The sequence below is a fragment of the Streptopelia decaocto genome (assembly GCF_964273445.1).
Source record: "Streptopelia decaocto genome assembly, chromosome: 3".
In the NCBI taxonomy this organism is placed as follows: Eukaryota; Metazoa; Chordata; class Aves; order Columbiformes; family Columbidae; genus Streptopelia; species Streptopelia decaocto.
The window spans coordinates 118381227-118404160 of NC_138656.1; the positions used below are offsets into that span (position 1 = coordinate 118381227).

At 44.0% G+C, this 22934-nt stretch overlaps 1 protein-coding gene across 1 annotated transcript in view; it reads left to right on the plus strand.

Annotated features, from left to right (window-relative positions):
* The window catches only part of RP1L1 (RP1 like 1), a gene marked incomplete at its 3' end in the record, with an annotated part of 29701 nt that extends 12893 nt beyond the window's left edge, over positions 1-16808 (plus strand). The window contains exons 3-7 of the mRNA XM_082048986.1: positions 8506-8671; positions 10534-12321; positions 12868-15311; positions 15468-15626; positions 16011-16808. Of these exons, the coding sequence (XP_081905112.1) occupies positions 8506-8671; positions 10534-12321; positions 12868-15311; positions 15468-15626; positions 16011-16808 (5355 nt within the window). The remainder of the gene's footprint in view (positions 1-8505; positions 8672-10533; positions 12322-12867; positions 15312-15467; positions 15627-16010) is intronic.
* Between the last annotated feature and the right edge of the window lie 6126 nt (positions 16809-22934).

Genomic DNA, 22934 nt, shown 5'->3' on the forward strand with positions numbered 1-22934 from the left:
CAATAATAGGAAAGGAAAATATAGCATGTTTTGCATTTTTATCACTTTGCTCCTTCTTTTAACAGAGAATTCGAAGGATTCTGCTGCAGCTCCTAGATTATCTTTCAACTCACGTATTTTCTGAAATAAATTCAGTTAACATCAGGGGAGCTACTTCTACTCTATAGAAGTAAACAGCTTTCCAGATTTCACATTTGTACTATGTACTTCGCAAATCAGGGGTGAAGCCTTGGACTCAATAACTCAATTTAAACCAGAGATCTTGAATAGATGTGTTTCCTTTTGTGCCCTGAGCTTTTGGAGTTCATCGGCTCTATCCATAGTGCTCAACAGAGCGCAGTGCATGAATATTTAAGCTAAGAGAGACCTGGGATGATAGGACCATGGACCAATGATATATGGATCTCTGAGCTTGATCTAGAAGCAGTAGGGTTTATATACTCAGTTCCAGCTCCTACAGCTAGTTGGAGCACACCTGTTTTCACCCACAGCTTCCAGCTGGAGTAGCTTTTCATACACAAGGTAGATATTCCCTGTATAAAAAGTAAGTTTTGAGAACTTCTGGTCGCAGGGAAAAGCTTGAACTCATGAACCGTATCCTTCCCACTGACTCAGTCACCACAACACTAATCACAAGAACCAAATGCTTTGCGTTTTTCAAGAGTTGACAATTTTTAAGCTAACCCTGCCCTAGGAGAGGATAAGGGTAGGCGCTTGGGGTGGGGTGGGGTGGGTGTTAGTCTGACTGATGATTTTCAAATGCTGATGTTGGATGGACCAGATTTAATGAGCCCGGTGCCAAAGGAGCAGGTGGTGCACTCTGATTTCTGTGAGGAACTGCAGCGTGTCAGAAGGTGGAAAATATCCACAGCGAAATCTTCCTAATAAACGCCTTCCTCTCTTCTTTCCAGAACACTGTTCTTTTCCAGAACACTGGAACAGGCTGCCCAGGGAGGTTGTGGAGTCTCCTACTCTGGAGGCATTCAAGACCTGCCTGGACACCTTCCTGTGTAACCTCATCTGGGTGTTCCTGCTCCATGGGGGGATTGCACTGGATGAGCTTTCCAGGTCCCTTCCAATCCCTGACATTCTGGGATTCTGTGATTCTTCTATGTTGAAATTCACACCCTTAACAGCAATTTTCTGTTTCTGATTGACAACTAGAACAGTATCAGACCCCGTTTTGAGCAGACAGGGTGGGTGGGTAGGGAAAAAGCCACCCAAAGCTTGCATATGAAGTCAGGGTGATGTGGGGACCTCCCTAACTCCATCCAGCACTCAGTGGAAGTCCTCAGGAATCCTCCCATAGTCTTCATCAGGAACCAGCTCATCCTCCACAGAGGCAGTAACCAAACTTCTGGTTGCAGTATTTCTCCTGACCTGCTGAAAGACACATTCATCTAGATTATTTCCAGCGCCAAGCTCAGAACATTTTCTTTATGCATGTGCAAAGTGTCACACACAGGGAAAAGGCATCTGTGAGTACTCCAGGAAAAGCTGCCAGCAGTGCAACAGCTAAACACGATCTTTGCCTGCGGTTGACTGAGAAAGTAGAGCAGCACGTTATTCCTCGCTCACATATTTTACTTGACTTTTTTAGTGCTTCATGGTCTGATTTCCAGATCAGAACTCCCAAAGATGTTATTTTTCTTGCAGCTTTACATAGTGGCCAAACCAGAAAACTAGCCAGCTCATGTCTGATCAGTTCTAGAAGATGCCGATGCTTTTAGAAGTGTTGGTATGACAAATTGTCTTATATTGCTGCATTTCAGCATCTGGAGCAATGGACTGGCCCATATTGCTTTGATATAAGAATTAAATAAAGGTAGCAGCATGTAATTTAGGTTTAGTGGATACACTGGCATCTGTCCTGCATGTGGATTTTTAGACCTGAGGTTTAATGTGTTGTGTAGGAGATCGTGTGAGTTTTGGTGTGCTGTGGGAGAGGAAGGGATGCTGTGTACTCATTTGAACTAATTATTTGCGTGCCACAGTTTGCAGAGGATGAGATTTATTTCTATGCAGTAGTTCCCTGCTTTAAGTTTGATATTAGCTCTTCTGCGTTCCTTCTGATGTGACGGGGAGAGCCTTCTGGCTGCTCATCAGATACACACCCATGCCACATCCACCAGCCTCTCTGTGGATGGGAAAAGGGGTGTTCCAGGGTGGTAGGGCGTGGGGGAGGTTTCCCATGCTGATGTTAGAGAAAGTGAGGTCAAGTAATGCACTTTCCTATGCTTTCCACCTTCTTCCGCTAATTTGCTAATATATATGTGTGCAAAGAGTGGCAACACCCCATGATTCACCTTCTGACCAACAGATTAGCATAGCTTTAAAAAAGCACTCCCTTGAAGAACCACTCTCTAATTCCTCCAGTGCAAAGTCTAATGGGAAATGGGTCCTTTGCATGAATAAACTACAAAATTAATTATTGTTAAACCAAGATACCCCAGTTCAGAACCTGGATCCCTCTGGACTGAATATAGTACAACTACAAAATAAAAGGGCTGTTCCTCACTCTAAAGGGTTGTAAATCTGAATGAAAGAAAAAAGGAAAGAGATGAAAGAGCACAAGGAAATGGGGCAATGAGTCAGCATGATGGGCAATGAACTCAGCCCTAACCTTTTCTTCAACATGTCTGGTACGAGCTTTTCCTGTTTCTCCTGTGCATCTCTGCCCTTCTTTGGAAGGTGGATTAGCTTATGGACTTGTGATCTCAGCCAAGTCTTGCATTATTTCCCCATTCTGTCTATATCTCTCAAATGTCTTTTGCTGGCCAGAAGCCAGCAGAAGAAAACCAAAAGGTATCTCCTGCATTTTACCCTCATCAGAAATCAGTATCAATATTCAGCTTCTGAGCTGAGTAAGGTTTAAGAAGGTTTTTTCTTCTCTGGCAAGAGCCAGAGAATAGCATGTTCTCCACAACATGCAACAGCTTCCTTATTTTAGACGTATTTGCCTTTCTTCTGTTTAGGCTTTGATGACATTTTATCATTAACTGTATTGCAGTAACACCTAGAGGTCTTTGCTGAGATCACAGCCCCTTTTTGGTAGGGACTGTACAGTAGCATTCATAGACACAATCCATCCTCCAATGGATACCACCCAAACTGGGAAAAATATCATTTAGAAGAGATGATGTCCTATCATTTCCATCTCACACATGGTGGCCTCGGCAGTGGGGCTTAGAATAATGTCTATGAAACATTTTTATCAGAAAGAGCATTTAGCTTTTTTGAACCAATCCATATAGGACAAAAAAAAAAAAAAATTAAATGGAGTTTCCCATTTAAATGAATTTAAAAATTATCCAGTAGAGTTAAGGTCAGATAACAATGGTCTCTAAAGTCCTGGGTTTTCACTAACTGCAAAGAATTTAAAGGACCCTTTAAAAGAATATAATATTTACTACAATGATAATCTCCCTGCTTTGAGACCAACCTATAAGGTTTGGCCCAGCATGTTCTATTACTGATTTTATTTATATTTGGATTATGCCTCATTTGCTATTATACAGCTGAAGTTAATTATGACTGTATTCCTAAAATAGCAATTAAGAGCAGCAACTCATTGAAATAATATGGTCTTCAAGAATGGGCACAAGCCTGGGACTCTGGAGACTGATATTCAATGTTCAGCTCAGATGATGTTTCCTGATAACTATTGAGTAGTCATGTTGGCTGGAGTTAATCTGCCTTATTTTAGAGGCTTACATGTCTCCTAATTATTCCAAGGTGCTCTTATACCAAGGGAGAAAGAGGCATCCCCAGAGCATGATACGTCTCACAGTAGATGGCCAGTGCAGGGTACAAGAACTACCCTTTCCACATGGACTATACAGCCTTGGTTGACTAGCTCAGTCCTACACACCTAGCTTTCAAATGCCCCAAATCTGACACACAATCTCACTACTATCTTCCTATCTTTTGTTTTCAACATTTATTGAAGGGTTTCGTTTTCAACATTTATTGAAGGGTGCCTGTTCCTTGTCTTTCACAACGTGTCTAAGGGAGATGACTACAATGCGTTCCTTTATAGAAGTTGCTTATAAAAGCTCAGGTCCCAGAACAAATCACTTTAGACTAAGATAACTCCTGAGAGTTAGACTAGGATCATGCTCAGGGAAGCAAATCTCAGCCTTGAACAACATCCTATACGCTGAAATTCTCACTTTCCTCTCTGCATTCCCACCTCTTACCTATCCTGAATAGCACTTCAACATCAGATTATTTTCTCATAATTTATTCAGATCTAATATTTCATCTCTTTCTCTGGGGATCATGTGTTTCTGAAATATGGATAGCTGTTGCATCTGCTTTTCACCATTGTGTTCTTGCCAAATCTTGCAGTTTTATTTCTCAAGCCACCTCACCATTTTTTTTGTTTGATATATCCTATTTCCTCCACCAGCGTGAAAATCAATAACAGAAAGTGCATGGAAAATGCAGTTTCATAAGTCATAATAACTCTGTCTGATGGTGGTTATGTCCAAGCAGAAGAACAGGATCACTTCTCTTGCAGGATAACAAAAGAAAGCTTCCAGTTTTCATGTTGGCTCCTGGTCATAAGCAGTGCAATGCAAACTTCAGCAAAGCCAGGGGAAATTCTGCCTCTGGTTGAAATGGGGCCAATATTTCACTCAGCATCTTCAGGAGCAACAACAGACACTGGCACAACCTGCAGCTTCAGGATCAGATCCCTTCATATTAAAAATAATTTTTACATATTCCTTAAAAAGAAGCAAGTCTGAGACGCAACTCATGGACCTCACCCTGTGATGCGCTGAGCGAGCTTCAAGTTGCCAAACACCTGACAGGGAACAGGCTGCTTAGAGATAATTTAGCATTAGTAAAAAATGCCATATTGATTCCCCTGAAGACAGGTGTCCTTTGTGTAGCCCAGGCAGCGATGTGTTGCTGAGAGGGTGTATCAAAACTAGCATGGTCAGCAGGACAAGGGCAGTGATCCTTCCCCTGTGCTCTGCATTGGGGAGGCCACACCTGGAGTATTGTGTTCAGTTCTGGGCCCCTCAGCTCAGGAAAGAGACTAAGTGCTGGAGCGGGTCCAGAGAAGAGCAACAAGACTGGGGAAGGGACTTGAACACAAGCCCTGTGGGGAGAGGCTGAGGGAGCTGGGCTTGTTTAGTCTGGAGAAGAGGAGGCTTAGAGGTGAGCTCAGCACTCTCTAGAACTACCTGAAGGGCAGTTCTAGCCAGGTGGGGATTGGGCTCTTCTCCCAGGCAGTCAGCAATAGGACAAGGGGGCATGGGCTTCAACTCTGCCAGGGGAAATTGAGGCTGGAGATTAGAAAGCAATTCCGTGCAGAGAGAGTGGTCAGGCATTGGAATGGCTGCCCAGGGAGGTGCTGGACTCACCGGCCCTGGAGGTTTTTCAACTGAGATTGGCCATGGCACTTAGTGCCATGATCTAGTCAATGGACTGGAGTTGGACCAAGGGTTGGACTTGATCATCTCTGAGGTCTTTTCCAACCCAGTCGATTCTGTGTGATTCTGTGTGATTCATGCAGCAAAGTGGGAAAGGTCTGTGCTGAGCAACCTGAGACAAATTTTCACCCCAACTCCATGGCATGGTACTGCCCTGACAGAGCGGATTTTGCGTTAAACCAAATCAGCGTGAGAAAAACCATTTATTTAACCCTGAGGAGACATTCAGTTGTATTTACAACTAACAAAATGTTTTTAGCAATGAAGCGTTGTTATGATTTCCCAAATTTAGTTTGATTTCTACAATTGTTAACTCAAAGAGATTAATCTTGCAAGATATTCAGAAGAAAAGCTGTTATAGGTATAAAAACTGCTAAAGAGCAGACGATGCCAGAAATACTACGTGATAGACCCTTTATTTTAAATCACATAACACAAGTGTATTCTACATGAAAGGATTTAGTTTGTGCAGTATATATAAATTCAATAACTCATCTGGCTCGGCTCCATTGATTCCTGAAGCTGTGTCACTGGCACCATCTATTTTCTGCACACACAACACAGCGGTGATGAGTGTGATTGAAGTACCTATATACAGACACAGTATGTGTGAGGAAATATCCTGGGCAAAAAATACCTTTCACTGAAAAAAAAAGTCCTTTGTGAACAAGAGTAGTTCCTGAAACTAGTGGGGTTTTAAAGGCAGATTGTTTTACCTTAGGGTCAAAAGGGATTTCATGTCTATTTTCATGCCTTCTCTCCCTCTTTTTATCTTTCTCCATTTTCACATTCACTTTCTTTCTACTTGTATGAGGACATGGTGAAAGATCTCACTAAACAAATAAAAAAGAAAATGAAAAAGACCAGGAAAGTAAAGAAGGAAAAGAAATATACAGGTAGCAAAAAACTACTCAAAATATTGTCATTTATAAAATTACAGGCTTTCTATACACTATTTGAGTGAGCTAAAAAGATGTTTCCTTTAGAAATATGCAGACAAAAAGTGGATTTAGTGACAAGTGACAAGCAGTAGACAGAGAGTGAGATTTGTGGGTTATTTTTCGTTTCTGTTTCATGGTGCTATTCACACTAACTCAGGAGCTTTGTGATGCTTAATGTGAGCTTTAGAAAGCAGAGCTGCTCTTATTGTGGGTTTTATAACACTAAACTCAATGGGCCTCAGGTTGTAAGTGTTGCTATAGTGCAGAGAGGAAATAAAAACTAATGGGAACACAATGGGAGTGTAGTTCATTCCCACTAAAAAGTTGATGCCACATGCTTTACTGTAAGAAAAATTTCCAGAAGTATTTAACTGGATCATGAGTGTGATTCGGTCTGTCCCTGTCTTGTTCTTTCACCCTCTAAATACTCATCCTCCTCTTCTTTGTGAAAGATCCAGCACTATTATCTTTAATATTCCTCAAAGCCCTGGTGGTACTTATTAATCTCAGAAAACCCCAGAAGCATATAACAAACTAAGGGTTTGGGCTCTGGAGGGGAACCGATTCTGCATTCCTTTGCTATAGCAAAATGTAGAGCATGAGGTTCGTTCTTTGTGCACTGTTATGCCAGGCAGGTGTGACATCTGCAGAACTGTCATCACAGCTGCTCTGAGATCTTTCTCTTCCATACTCAGCTGTTAGTTAAAGGACCGATGATTAAGTGACACAGTGAGGTCAGGGTGCATCTTATGGGCAAGACAGTGCTCAGCCCACCACTGGTGCTAGCTAACATCTTGGTAGCCCATTGCATGGTCACTTCTCATTGGTGAGTCCCCATGTGCTCTAGAGATGTTCTCCTGAGGTAGCAGTCTGAGAAGGAAGGAATATCCTAGCCAGATTGTGAAGACAGCACAAATGTTGGCCACTCTGAAGCCCTCTCAGACAGCAAGAGAGCCCTCTAATACTTTCAGAAGCCAACAAGTGGTTTCCCTGTAACTTAACTTCAGTCTTGGCAGAAAGATGTACCAGGGAAGGTTCAGGTTGGACATTAGGAAAAGGTTCCTCACCCAGAGGGTGGTGGAGCACTGGAACATGCTCCCCAGGTGGGTAGTCATGGCGCCGAGCCCAATAATTTTCAAGAGGCAGTTGGACAACAGCCTCAGACACATTATGTGAACTTTGGGGTTGTCCTGTGCAGGGACAGGATTTGAACTTGATGATCCTTGTGGATCCCTTCCAATTCAGGACATTCTATGATTCTATGAATCCTACAAATAAGGGATTGCAGAAGCAAGATGGAAGAGGGGTCCAGGCTTTGTCCAGCCAGTACTCGTCATAAGACTGACTCCTGCTCAGACCCAGGTAAAAGTTGTATTTGGGTAGAAGCGGCTTCCTGCCACATCTAGCCCAGCTCCCTGTTCCAAGCTGCAGCTGACATGAAGGACTTGGTGTGCAATCCAGACACAGGTCATGAAGTGAAGAGGAAGAGGCTGCGTGTAAGCCTGGATTCTCATGGAGGAAGAGAGAGTCCTTCACAAGCACTTCTCATACTAAGGGGCAACGTCCCACATTGTCCAGCATTGAGGCAACACTTGTGGTAATATTTGAGACAGTATTTGAGGTAATATTAGGAAAAGTGACAGTTCTTGTCCCTTCCTGAGCAGAGGAAGGAAGAGAACTAATGATCAGTCTGGAATATAGCATTTATCTGGGAATAATTGCTGTCCCATATAGGAATTAGAGGAATTAAAGGGTATAATTCTCTGTAAGGGAAACTGAAAAGCCTCCAGTTCCATCCCCTTCCTCATTACTACATTGATTATGCTCAAATCTTTCCCAGAAGATGTAAAACCTTGTAATAAATGAGATATCTTCTCTCTTAGGCAATGTCTCCCACCCTTTCTCTATCTTAGGAGATCTGATTAAAACATAGAAGAGCTTCTCTTTCAATGGAAGAATACTGCAACAGAGCCTGCCAACAGGTAGACCCTGAAGTTCTCCAGAACCATGTTTGTTTTGTTCTAGGTGAGATCTAGATGTCAATGGATTCTGGACGTGGAAGGTAAAACCTAGTTCTGCTCTACTTGCTCTTGGTGATCCACTTGCTCTTCTCTTTCCAGATCGACAGCATGCAGGCTCTGCTTCACTGCCCCAACGTGCTGGTGTGTGTGGGCCGGGAGCCATTTAAACCTGTATCGATGGAGAATTTGAGGAAACACTCGGTGGAGAAGCTGCCTGACCTGGGTCCCCGTTCCAACGGCAACAATGTCAACGAGAACAATGAAAGTAAGAAAAATTCTGGGGCATATTGCACTGCCGTGTCCAGGCCTGTGTCCCACAACAGCGAGATTACAGGCACCCATTGTACTGCCCCAGTGTGCAGGTTTCATGTGGAAAATGTACTTCCCTCTCTCTGCCTCCCAGGGCTTCCATCCTCCCCTTCTTTTTCTCTGGTTTCCTTCTAGGATTTCCTCCCTACACCCTCCAGTCTTTCTTCTACATGCTCCCCATGTCTGGCTGACTTCCCTTCCTCTTTCATATCTCTGTGTCTCCTTTTCCTTCCAGAACTCCCTCCTTTCCTGTGTCTGCCTCCGAGACTCCCCAAACCCCTGAGATTTCCCACGAATCCTCTATCCCCTTGTCTGTCTGTCACATAATGTCTGTACTTCTGCATCTGCCTGCACCAGAGGATGCTCTGTGTTTGCCCTGCAGGTTACAGCTTCAGCATAGCCCTTTGGGAACAAAACATTTTTTTAACGGAAAAGTTATGTTCACGAAGGACTATATTATGGGCTATTCAGGATGATGTTTCTTAGGCACTTCATCATGAGTTATCTAAGGTAATTAGATCAACCACCTTCAGTAGTCTATGAAGAGAAACTTCCCGTTTCGAGTTCAGTTCATCTCTCCTATATTAGGGATTTGTTTTAGGATGAAGTGAAGTGTGCTCTGGAGGTGCACCTGTCTCTCTCTATCGTCAATACCAGGAGCCAGGGAAGATTCACTTGTTTGTTGGCAACTAGTTGTAGAAAATTAAGGACAGAGGCATCCCACACTCCCTGCCTGAGACACAAAGGACGAGAGAGAGGGGTGGGAACAAACAGAAACTCTTTGTCCATCAAGAAACGGAGCAAACATGTCAGTTTGAATGCATAAGGATGGTCACAGAGAAGCTATTCCGTGTGTTATTGATCTTGATTAGTATGCTCCCTGTTCAATGCTTCCTTTATAAAATGCCCTCCATTCAGCTGTCTATCCGTATGCCTACAGAGGCAGATGGTTTTCTAGATATATAAAAGTAAACTTTGAACAAACACATGTACGAGAAGCAAGATAGATGCATATCTAGCAAGACAGCATGAATGCAATGTACTCTGCTTGAAATGAAGGGTCTAGGACCTCAATAAATCTATGCAGATCACTGCACTGGGCCACAGAGATGTGCTTCGGATTGCAATTCTTAAAATTCCCTTTCTACCACTGTTTTACTCTATAACTACCACTATTTCTCTTTGTAACTATCATCAGCTTACAATTCCCTTTGCATTTGTCCCGTATGTTTTAATAAGCATTATAATTGTTCATAGTGGCACATCCCTACAGGGACTGAGTGCTGCTCTGGTCACCATGGCCACACGTGTGTCTCCTGGCATGTGAGTGGAGAAGTAGATGATGTACAGTAAACATGTGACACTTGACCTCTAGCTAAGAAAGAAGGTCACTCTTCCATGTATTTTCCTCTGACTGAATAAGAAGAAAGAAAACATGTACAGTTAAATAAAGGTTTATTTGCAATGTGATAAAATAAAGAAACTTTGAGACCAAAGTGCTCTGTAAATATATATATTTTTTCTTCCTGGCATGCACATAATACAACTTCTAAAAAAGTGTTTGTGTTTCAATTTAGATGAAAAACATAATAAAGTTAAGGTATAGAAGATTTTAATACAGACCATTCAAAACTTAATATTTATGACGATCACTTAATCAAAGCCAAATTTTTTAACTATGTCAACTGGCATAGGCTTAGCTTTAATGAAATATTAGTATTCACTATGTTGAGGGTTTGATCTATGTATTTCGTGTCATCTTTATATGAGTTAACATTTCTCTCCATCTTTCTTGTCTCTATTTATTTTGAACTCCAGTGAACTTTGGACTGAAAACCAAAAAAAGTGTGATACATCCACGGTCAGCATCAAGCAATAGGTCAATGAGATTTTCTTTATCATCAGAGAAGTCGTATCCTAATGGTCTGGCCACCTCACCGGATAATGGCGCACCTTTCTCAAACAGTTGCTCTCACGCAAAACCTGGGGACCTGGTCCATTCCTTGGTCAATGACGACATAGAAAAACGGGTACATGTGAACAAGGATGGTAGCTTGTCTGTTGAGATGAAAGTCCGCTTCCGCTTGCTAAATGACGAGACTTTGCAGTGGTCCACCCAGATCAAGAAGTCCAATCTGATGAACCAGATGCCTTGTGAAGAATCAGGTGTAGAGGAGGACAGTGGAGTAGACCGCATACAGAAAATGAACCCAGAAGCCAGTTCAGAAGCAGACGAGTCATTATATCCCTGTGATATCGACTCTTACATGTCAAAACTTGAGGAATCAGAATGTGACGAGGCTCATTGTCATAGCTGTGGCAAGAAACACCAGGACTATGACATTTGGAAAAATCCCATGCACACATCCCAGAGGGAAGAGCCCAGTGTACGAAGCACCTGGCACACACGATCATCATGCTCCAGCACATCTTCCCGGAGGAGAATAGTCCACAAAAAAATGGCATCTGTGGATAGCCTCCACACAACATCCAGCGAGGAATTCTCCGAGCACATTGTGCAAGAGTCCTCTTCCTACTCAGAGACTATAGAGAACAGAGTGGCGTATCGATCCATTAAAAAGTGTGTGTGTCGAAGTGATTTGTCTACAGGTGCTTCCAATGGAGAATATACTCGGACAAACACGAGCAATAGTCAGAGACCTTCATCATTGGGTGTAATGTCACATTCAAGCTGTGAAAACAACCTGGATACTCAAGACGCCCCTGAAGACCATGAGACCAGCAAAACCAATTCACAAAATGAAGATGAAAGTTGTTTTGAAGTTTCCTCTGTGAAGTGCTTAAAAGAAGATGTGGAAGAAATGGAAAGCAGCAGAGCTGGGAGTGTCATGTCAAGGTCATCTCTGCAGTCCAGACAGAGCAAGAAGAATATTTGTGAGGAAACAAGTAGTGTGGGCAGAAGCATGTCCTCCTCCAGCCTTCAGAAGGCAAATCAAGAAGATAACACTAGGTGCTCCACTTCTGCCAACAGCGTGCACAGCAACTCTAGTAACTGTACTGCTCCGAGAGCAAAGAGTGAACAGGATGACCACTCTGATGACAATGTAGTGGTCTCCTCCTTCTCCAGTGAGTCCTGCCCTAAGAAAGAGGGTGAAGAGGTTGAAGCAGAACAAGAAGAAAATGAAATCAATGAAGTCAGCTCAGTATCAGCAAAAACAAAACACAGCCAATCAATTAGAGAAGAGAGCAGTGAAGGTGAACGATGCTCTACACAAGGAACCCCCCATTCCAGAGCTAGTGACAGGAATAGCAAGAGAAGTGACAGTGATGAGGTCTTTCTGTGCAATGTTTCTTGCTCTTCCAGAGGATCCAAAAGGAGCAAACACAACCACATTCATTTGGATGCACAGTCTGAAATGTCTGTGTCTTCACTTGAATCCACTCAGAATAAAAAGAATTCTCTACATGCGGATGATCTGAGATCATGCAGCAGGGCATCTAATTACTCCAAAAGCTCATGTGAAATCAAGAAAAAATCTATTGGAGACCCCACGTCTCATAACTCAGGATCTTTTCAATCAAACATTTCATCTACCAGTGAAGCAGAGGCCATTGCAGGCTTTACTGAAGAGAAAAGCTTGAAAAGTACCATCAGTGAAGCCTCCAAAAGCTCAAAGAAGAGAAGCCATAGAGAAGAAAACAGCAAGCCATCATCCCTCTGCTCAAGTGTTTCAAGGCCTAATGGAAAAGCTGAAGAGGGTCATTCCAAGATTAATTCAGAGGCCCCTTCTTCAAGACAGGGAAGTATGAGTGAGAGTGTATGTTCAAAAGGTGACCCCTCAGCTGAGACTGGGATCAGGAATGGAAATCCAGCAAGTGTCTCCTCAAGAGTCTCTTCAAAGTCAGAAGTAAAAGATAAAAGCTTGTTGACACAGACTTCCCAGGAAAGTGATGATAGGTGTTCACAATCAAATATATCTCAATCTTCAAAATCGAGGCAGATAAAAACTAGAAATCTTCATGTGAGGATGTCAAACTCCAGCCGAGCATCATTGTCTGAGACTTTGTCCGTACGTAGTATGCATTGCCCTGCCCCTCCAAAAGGAAAGCCAAACAGTAAAAAAATACGGTCAACCATGTTGAAGAATTCCTCCATTAGCAGCATAGGTACTGAATCTGTGCTGACCACAGGAAAAGAACAGAAAGAAATCATAGATTCCTCCAAAGCAACATCCTATGGGTCTAAATCAGCTGCAGAGGAAGTAAATGATCAGAAGAATAAAGAGATCGATGACTCTTGCAACACAAAAGTGGAGGAAGAGTTAGAAGGGACAGACACACAGGAGGAAGGGGGTGATTTAATGCCATCCGCTCTACCAAACACATCTCCAGAAGAAGTTGTGCAAGAATGGCTGAGTAAAATCCCTTCAGAAACATTGCTTATGAAATATGAAATGGAGGATGACGCAGAAAAGGAATGTGTAGAGGCAACCACCGAGGTATCAGACTGTACAAATGCCGAGGAAACCTCAGAGGTTGAAAAAGCTGAGAAGAAGGATGTGGAAGAGCTTGAAAATGAGGCAAAGGATGAAGTGGAGAAAGAGGCAGCAGAAGGCACTGCTATTATTGAAGAGGTTGAAGAATGTGCGAATGAGGAACAAATCGCTGAGGTTGTGTCCGAAGCTGCCAAGGCTGACCAGGCAGAATGCAGCCAGTCAGTTACGTCTAGCCAAAACAACAGAAGAGACCTGCCAACCTCTGTCCAGACTTCTGTCCAGATCATGAAGGCCTTGCTCAGTTCAAAACATGAAACAAAATTTGACCGATCAAACAGTTTGCCTGAAGTGTCCCCCACTATGGGGAGAAAATTGAGTAACTCTGCCAACATTTTGATTACTTGTCTTGCCAGTCTCCAGCTCCTTGATGAAGAGTCAGATGATCCATCAGATAAATCAAAAGGTTTGAATAAGCCAAGGTATATGGAGCTGCTAAATATTTTTCAAGCCTTGTGGTTTGGATGCACAGCTGAAAAAAGTGGTCCAAGTTCAGGTCAAGAGGCAAGTGACCCGGCAAAGACAGCCTCTGGGTTTAAAGACCTCAAATCTGTAGATCATGACTTCACACCGATGTCCTCCTCTGGGGTTGATGTTAGCAGTGGTTCTGGTGGCTCAGGAGAAGAGAGCACTGCTGGTGCCAGGGACTGCGGTTTAACGGCACAGAAAACTGTTGAATTCAAATCAGCTGGACAAGTGGAAAATGTAGAGACTGGTACTGAAGTGACTGAGGCTGAGGAGCAAAGTAAAGAGGAAGAGCAGCCATCCCGACCTTCGACAGCCTGCTCAAGAGTGAAAGATGAGGAAACGGCACATTGTACTAGAGAGGAATCTCTGGTTCAGGAGGCAGAAGAGAATAAGGAGGATCAGTGCAGTAACTGTGAAAATGGTCAGGAGGAAGGGGGAGAAAATGAAAATGAAGAGAACAGCAAATTAGCTGAAAATGAAGAAAACAGCAAATTAGCTGAAAATGAAGAGCAAGAACAAGCTGAAGCTGTAAATGATGAACTCCCAAAAGAAAATCTTACAGAGGAAGCTGATCAGCTAGACACTATGGATGATACAAACATCAATGATGGTGATTGTGGGACAGAACTGAAGGCTGATTTGGAAGAGCAACTTGAAAAAGAGTCTCCAAATGACCCAAAGCCCAGTGTCAATGTGGCCACCAATGTGGGCACATCCCTTGTCCAGCAAAATTCAGCAGATCCGGACCCAGTCTGGGTCCTGAAACTGCTCAAGAAAATTGAGAAGGAGTTCATGGCTCACTATGTCAGTGCCATGAATGAGTTCAAAGTCAGGTGGAACCTGCAGAACAATGAGCAGATGGATGAAATGATACTGGAGCTGAAGGAGGAAGTGAGCAAAAGGATACAAAAAAGCATAGAGAAGGAGCTGAGGAAGATCAAAACCAGAGCAGGGAAGAAGACACCAAGACCTCCAGATGAACCACTCAAGCGTGAGTCAACACTCCAAACTGAGCAGAGGAGACGGCGATTGCAGACCATGCATAAAAAGTCACTCTTCAGCGATAAGACTGGAACTCAGAGTAGGCTAGAGGACACATCAGACTTCTCATTTGATATAGATGGAGACAGAGCATTTAGTGCAGCTTTTGAGGCCAGTATTAGTAAACAAACGAGTGAGGAGGAATATTGCCCATGTGACTCTTGTGTGAGGAAAAAAATGGCTTCCAAGCCCACAAGAAACCCCGTGGTGGCCACAAATGCTCCAGTCGTGAAAGCATTTGATTTACAGCAAATCTTGAGGCTGAAGAAAAATGATGAGGAAGCCTGTGTCTCAGAAGCAGCCCAGGACGTCGAAACAGTTCCCTGCAGTTCTGACAAAGAAGCAGCAGAAAACGACAATCCAAATGAGGAGAATGATGAAGGTGAACTCCAGCCAAGTGAAATGGAAGTGGAGGGCAATGAAGAAAAGGAGCCAGAATTAAATGAGTTGGGCAGCTCAACATTGAACGGAGATGGAGAAGGACCTGAAATATCAGAGAGTCAAAACTGTGAGGTGGAGGATGAGGTTAAAGATGAAGAAACCAAAGAAGAAGAAAAGGAAGAAGCAGAAGAAGTGGGGAAAGACATAAAAGAAAGAGAAGAAGAAGAAGAAAAAGAGGAGGAAGAAGAGAAAGAGGAAGAAGAAATTGTGAAGGCAGAAGAAGAGGAAATAAAAGAGGAAGCAGAGGGAGAAACTGAAGAGAAAGAAGATGAAGATATAAAAGAAGAAGCAGCAGAAGAAACAAAAGAGGAGGAGGAAGACATAATGGAGGAGGAAGAAGCAAAAGAAGAGGAAGAGGAAGAGGAAGTGAAGGAGGAAGAGGAAGAAAGAGAAAAAGAAGAGGAAGATATGAAAGAGGAGGAAGAAACAAGAGAGGAAGAGGAACAAGTGCAGGAAGAAGAAGAAGTTACAAAGGAGGATGAGGAAGCAAAAGAAGATGAGGAAGAAACAAAACAAGAGGAGCAGGAAATGGAAGAAGAGGAAGAAAATCCAAAAGAAGAGGAGGAAGAAGCAGAAGAGGAAGAAACAAAACAAGAGGAGCAGGAAGTGGAAGAAGAGGAAGAAAATCCAAAAGAAGAGGATGAAGTAGCAGAAGAAGAAGAGAAAGCAAAAGAGGAGGAAGAAGTAAAGGAAGAGGAGGAAGAAGCAAAGGAAGAGGAGGAAGAAGCAGAAGAGGAAGAAGAGGAAGCAAAAGAGGAGGAAGAAGCAAAGGAAGAGGAGGAAGAAGCAGTTGAGGAAGAGGAAGAAGAAGAAACTCAAAATGAAGAGCAGGAAACCGAAGAGAAATCCAAAGCTGGAGATGAAGCTGATGACGAAGCTGAAGAAGCAGAGGAGCCAGAGGATGAGGACATTGGGGCTGATGATCAGGAAGAGACATCTGAAGGTGGAGGAGATGCTGATGGCTGTAGAAGTGGCAACAATGCTGCAGATGCTGCAGAAGGAAGTGAAGAAGCTGAGCAGGATGAAGGTGAGGCAGTGGAAGATACAAATCCAGAGTCACAAAATGAGGCATGTTCAGCTGAGGAGGAAAAAAACAGTGAAGGAGATGACAAATATGATGAGAATGATGAAGAACCTCCCAGTGATGACCCTGGCAATGCACATGAAAAACACCAAGATGGAGGCAACAACAAGGTTTCTGAGAAAGACTTAAAGGCCAAAGGCAAAAAACGCAGCAAAAGACTAGAGACTCTGAACAAAGCAGCCGCCTTTTCTTATTATTCTTCTGTGGGAAACTTCTCACAGCAATCCCAGAAAGGTTCTGTAGACGAAGGTGAAGGTGAAGATGAAGGTGAAGGTGAAGAGGAACACAAAGATGACAATAACCCCGTGAGCAACCACACCAATGGAGAGGCTAAAAGTGATGAGAGCAGCAAACCCTCACACATGTATCCTGAGAGTGAGGAAGAAGAGGACAAATCATCTTCATGCACTGATCCCTTGGGTGATGAGGGCCAGGCAGATGCTGCAGGTGCAGATACAAAGGAGGCTGAACATACTGATGAAGTTGTGTCTTCTAAAAAGAAAGCAGGCTCTGATGAGATTGACCAGGATGACCTGGACTTCTAGAACTGCTTATCAAAAACTGCTTTTTTCTTTCTTCTTTTCTTTTTTTAAAAGTATATTTTCATTACATATTACAGTATCTCCAGTGAGTTGAGCCACCATAATTGGCTTTTCTTCTGAGTTAAATGTGGTAAACTTGATCTTGAATCCTGTGAGTAACATTGCAATTACCTGCCCTCATTTCTAGAGGGCTAGTAAACTCATTAACATTTAGTGGTTTCAGTAGAAAAGTGGTTTGGGGAAAGGGAAGGCTGTTTTGTTTGTGAAACCTTCTTGTTCCCACCCTTTAAGCCATGCTGTTTGCTGCTTGAGTGATCTGTGGCTCTGCTGGGCATCATCTCTGAGTGACTTCATGATGCCTTTCATCTGTTGCATGCCATTTTCCTGGAAAGATTGCCAATCCACAGAAACATGACAAAATCTGGATTCATTGCCAAAGTCTGGTCAGAGCTCACAGAGATGTACATTTATTTCCACTCCCTACCCTACCCTACCCTACCCTACCCTACCCTACCCTACCCTACCCTACCCTACCCTACCCTACCCTACCCTACCCTACCCTACCCCACTCTGTACCCTACCTTACCCACTCTGTACCCAGAAAAGGGGTCTAGATATCAGTGTTTAGCCCACTTCCCCTATTTTTCTGCAGTAGAGGCTGAGACAATTCCTCACTGGAAACCCTCAACACCCAGAAAGGTCATTCCAGTAGATCTCTCTTCTTCCAGACGACCCATCTGTTTGCACTGTGCTCATCACTGTAGTAAATAGTCACGTAGCGGTAGATAAGAAAGATGAGTTAATTCACCCGTCAGGTATCTGAGAAGTGGTTGAATGCAATATTGACCAAACTAGAAATAAGTTAGGTCCATTTCCTTGTGATTACCTTTACTATGCCAACGATGGTATCTAAGCACTTTACAGTCCGGGAACCCTCACACAGTTTTGTAGGAGGCCATGTTCTAAAGCTAATGGCTTTGCAATAGCGCAGTGCCTCACCCTTGCGGAAAACTGGTGATATTTAAACTAGTTTTAGCTTTAACATGGGAAAGGTTTTGGCATTTGTGCTGCAGCAAACAACTGGAAGATGCTCAGGCATTTACTGGAGGTGTTTGACTTGACAAACCACCTTAGAACTGCAAACTTCTTTTAACAACTAGTTTCTACTGGATGACATCTTTGATTTTTGTTTGTTTGTTTGTTTCCCCTGGGGCAATATATAAATTTCCAAATAAATGCCCAACTAATGCCAGAAGTCTGACCATGCCTCAGCTGCATACATGTGTATATGTCTTTAGGAAACAGTCCATTTTATAAATAATTTTCAGGGAGAACAAAACAACAAAAAAACTGAGAGAGCGTGAAAGCAAAATGCCTTAAATCATGTGGTAAAAAAGTATGTGTGTGGTATTGTGCTGGGTTTGTGAAGGAGCATGCAGACATGTTGAAATAATCTATATTTAAATCCAAATAATTAATATTGTTATCATTTTAACAATCAATTTCTTAAACTCATAGCTAATCAGTTGATTTTCAGAGATAAGATTCATTTCACTCAAATTAAGCATCGGGTTAAACTCCAGATACGGATACTTAATTTTAGGTGTCTGAGACACTGGGATCTGTGTGGAGTAGTCAGTGGAGAGCTGGATCTCAGCTGAGCTGCTCTCGCAAAGGCTTATAGTGCCATCTGAGATCATCCAGGGACTCCAAGACAACCACACCAATCTCAAGACACAGAAGTTCAGAAATATCTGGGCCTCCCTAAAAGGAAGGGCGACCCCATCTGTTAACCTCATATGGATGTTGTTGGTTTCCGAGGACTTCTCAGGTGGGACTACATCTCTCTCTAGGTGCAACTCAGTTGAACCATGACTGTCTCCAAGTTTGATATCTTGTCTCATCTGGTAGCCTCAGTTCCATGTTTTCTCTGTAGACATTTCCAGACCTCAGACAGCTTAAGGCCTATGTAGTTGTTTAAATATAGATGTTTAGTGCCAGTTCAGAGGTCCTAGGGAATCCAGTATCCTGTCCCAATGTTGGTCTGAAGGGATGCAGATCTCCTGTAGGTCCTGAGTCATATCACAAGCTACTTGTAAAAGTCAGGGATGCTCCAGAACATCTTAAACTGCATTAGTCATGGATGTACAAAAAACTAATCCACCCCTAAAATTGTGTAAACAAATCCTACCTCAAGAAGCTGAAGTGCAAGGTTGAAAGTAAATTATAAAAATCAATTGGCTTTGAAGTGCAGGAAAATGAGAACTTATCCTCCTTTGACACAGCAGTACCCTATGCATTTTCTAGTATCCCAGTATTGCGCTAACAGGTTAATTGCCACATCTATTGTACATGGTGAATGACATACCTGCTCCAAGGGCCAGTCCTGTAGCTTCTCTACCATCAAAACTCCTTTTATGGTGCAGAAATTGCCATGTGTGAGCACAGTGCTGGGCTTTGCACGTAAGTGAACATTGCTTCTATGAGCTGGATTGGATTGCAAATGCCTTCAAGCACCCATCATTCACAATAGACTTGATAGTCCTATTGAGTCGTCCTTGTTTAAACTTCAGCTCATGGTTAAAGACAGCACCCACACAGCATCAGCAACCCCTCTGCCATTTACCATCTGGATCAGAAAAACAGCACTTCTGCAGGGCAGTTTTCCCCTCCTGTAGTGATGGCCCATGACATCAGTATTTTGATTCTGTATTAAAGGTTTCCAAGGTTTCCACAAGCCAATCCAAAAACACTTTGTAAGGTGTCCATAGTGAGAAATGTCAAAAATACAGTTACATCCACTGATTTACAATTGAGGGAAAGTCACCAAGAAGAAAGTTACTGCTGGACTGGATGCATACCACTAACTCGAGGCATGTGCATCAGGTGTTCTGTCCTGGGTTCTCCAGGCAATGCAAAGAGACAAGCTCTCCCAGCAGTGATTCAGAGTGACACAGGACTGTCATGTGGAGGGCTGAAGACTGTGGACCATAGCATCCTAACCCAAACACTTTGAGCAAATGTTTGAATTCAAGCTGTGAACCACCATTGCAGCCTGGGACTTGGCCAGGAACCACCAGGATGCTTGGTTTAAAACACAGCCTAGTGACATTTGTTGAAGGCTGTGGCACCTTTGTTCACTGATGCCTGCTAGTGAGCTTTTCCAGAAGCCAGGGAAAAAGCATTTGCCATCAAACAGGGTTCATAGAAGGGCAACGGAGCTGGGGAAGGGGCTGGAGCACAAGTGTGATGGGAGCGGCTGAGGGACCTGGGGGGTTCAGCTGCAGAACAGGAGCTGAGGGGAGACCTTCTGATCTCTGAACTGCCTGAAAGGAGCTTGGAGCCAGGGGGGGTCGGGTTCTGCTCCCCAGGAACAAGCGCCAGGAGCAGAGGAAATGGCCTCAAGTTGCGCCAGGGGAGGTTGAGGTTGGATGTGGGGAACAATTTCTTCCCCAAAGGGCTGTGGGGCATTGGAACAGGCTGCCCAGGGCAGTGCTGGTGTCACCATCCCTGGAAGTGTTCAAAAGACACATAGATGAGGTTCTCAGGGACATGGGTTAGTGATAGTGTGAGGCTGACAGTTGGACTCGATGATCTTGAGTGTCACTTCCAACCAAAATGGTTCTATGATTCTATTATTCTCTGAAAAGGAGCCTTTTATTCAGTGCTTGTCAGCCCCTGCAGGAAAATACCCGGCCCAGCATGGCTGCTCATGGGCCTGCACTGTATGTTTCTCCATATCAGCAGCAACTGGCAGGCAGAGTCATGTGTAGAAACATTTTGGTTTCACAGAGAGCAAAGTGACATTTCTGCTTTCTGACACATCAGTTCTTGCAGGATTCAGAAAGGCACTGAGCCGGGTAGTCATAACTCTGATATTGGCATGAGACATACAAGTGCTGTGCATTGACTTAACATTAAACATTTATGGGGAAAATGTCTCCCCTGAGCCCAACATCCAGACTCCCACTATAACCAGCAGGGAGAGAGAAGCAAAGAAGAGCTTGATTCATCTGCTGTAGACAACTGTGTTAGAAGGAGATGAATTAGCCTCTCAGCAGGCCCATTTCTCTCTGCTGAGTGCACATGGAGTCAAGTTGCTCAGACGGAGATGTCTCATGTGGGAAGAGATGATCTTACAATGCTCATGGTGGTGACTTGCAGACTGACAGGCAACAGCTCCAGCCAGTCATCCCGTGGAAGTTTCAAATGTGTTTGTTGGCTCCAGGTAAAAGCCGCTGCTGGTACGTAACAGGTTAGTGAGAGGGCAAACATTTCCCAGGATTTCTCCTCCAGCTGTTGAATTTAATAAATTTAAAGCCACTTGTGCACAGTCAACATCACACCCTGTCCGTGTTGAGTCAGTGAGTTCCCTGCTTGCAGCACCAGCAAGGAGAAATAAACCAAACAAAACACAAAAATCCAACCATCAAACCATGAAAACTGAAATCACCGGAGTTCCCCTCCATGACACCTGTCCCAGTCACGTCTGTGTTTGTCGCCATGTTTGGGCAGTGACTCACACGTGTACCTGTCCTTGTTGAGGCAACGTGGGCTCTGCACCCAAACCCGCTCACAAAAAGCCCCGTTCAGAGGGGCTGGGGAGCAGTGTTGGTCCAGGAGATGGATGTTGCTGAAGCTGGTATTTCTTTCCTCCATCAGTCTCTCCCAGGATCACCCAGAGCATCCGTGAACACAGCATGCAGCTGAAAAGGATCCCTCGCAATGACGTTCCTCGCACTTGCACCGCTTCCAAAGTTTACATTTCCCCTTGGCTGGTATGACTCACGACCATGTTGGGTCTTGCAGCTTCCCTCTCCTTCCTACAGCACGGGAACACGTGTTCCCAGCCAGCTCCAGAGCTGTCACGTTTCTACCGGCTGGAAAGATAATGCTTGTCACCACCTGGAAGGGATTACAGCTGCTGTCTTTCAGCAGAGCCAGGGAGGAGGGGGAAGAGGCAATGCGGGACTTGCACAGCTGTACGACATTTTTGGCTGTGCCTCTCTCTCTCTTTTGGGTGTCCTTTTTACCAGCCAGACAAATTGCTTCTTGATGTATGCTGGTTTTGTTTGCTTGTTTTTTGGTTGGTTGGTTGGTTTTTAAAGTAGCAAATATTCACTGAAAGGTGTTGAAGAGCACGATGAACATGGAAGTGTAAGCCACTGAAATAAAAGAAATGTGCTTTCTAAAGCTGAGGTCTTCACAGATGTGTGCCAGCAGACACTCATTTCACTGACGGACAGCAATAATCTCCCTTTCCTGGTGGGCCCTTGCTGACCTAGCACCGCATTTAGCTCCAGCCACTTGAAATCCCAGCTGCCTTACAGGAAGGGGTGGTTGGTTGCTATTTATGGACCTCAGGCTCCTTCAGTAGGATTTATTCTGCGGGGCAGGGAGAGTTTTCAGTCTGGCTGTGTATGTGCCCTGCAAGCTCTCTCTTTTCTTTACACAGAATCAGAGAATCCCAGAATGTCAGGGGTTGGAAGGGACCTGGAAAGCTCATCCAGTGCAATCCCCCCATGGAGCAGGAACACCCAGCTGAGGTTACACAGGAAGGTGTCCAGGCGGGTTGGAATGTCTGCACAGAAGGAGACTCCACAACCTCCCTGGGCAGCCTGGGCCAGGCTCTGACACCCTCACCCCCAACAAGTTTCTTCTCATATTTAAATGGAACCTCCTGTGTTCCAGTTTGAACCCATTACTCCTTGTCCTACCATTGGTTGTCACCGAGAAGAGCCTGGCTCCATCCTCCTGACACTAACCCTTCATATATCTGTAAACATTAATGAAGTCACTCCCCAGTTTCCTCCAGCTCCAGAGCCCCAGCTCTCTCAGCCTTTCCTCCCACGGGAGATGCTCCACTCCCTTCAGCATCTTGGTGGCTGCGCTGGACTCTCTCCAGCAGTTCCCTGTCCTGCTGGAACTGAGGGGCCACAACTGGACACGATATTCCAGATGTGGTCTCACTAGGGCAGAGTAGAGGGGCAGGAGAACCTCTCTAGACCTACTAATCACTCCCCTTGCACTGCAGGCCTTGGTGGCTCCTTGGCAAGTGGCAGGAGTAAGTGCTCATCCTACCACAGGGTTAGGAATGGGATGAGAAGACTCAAATCCAGGCACACATCA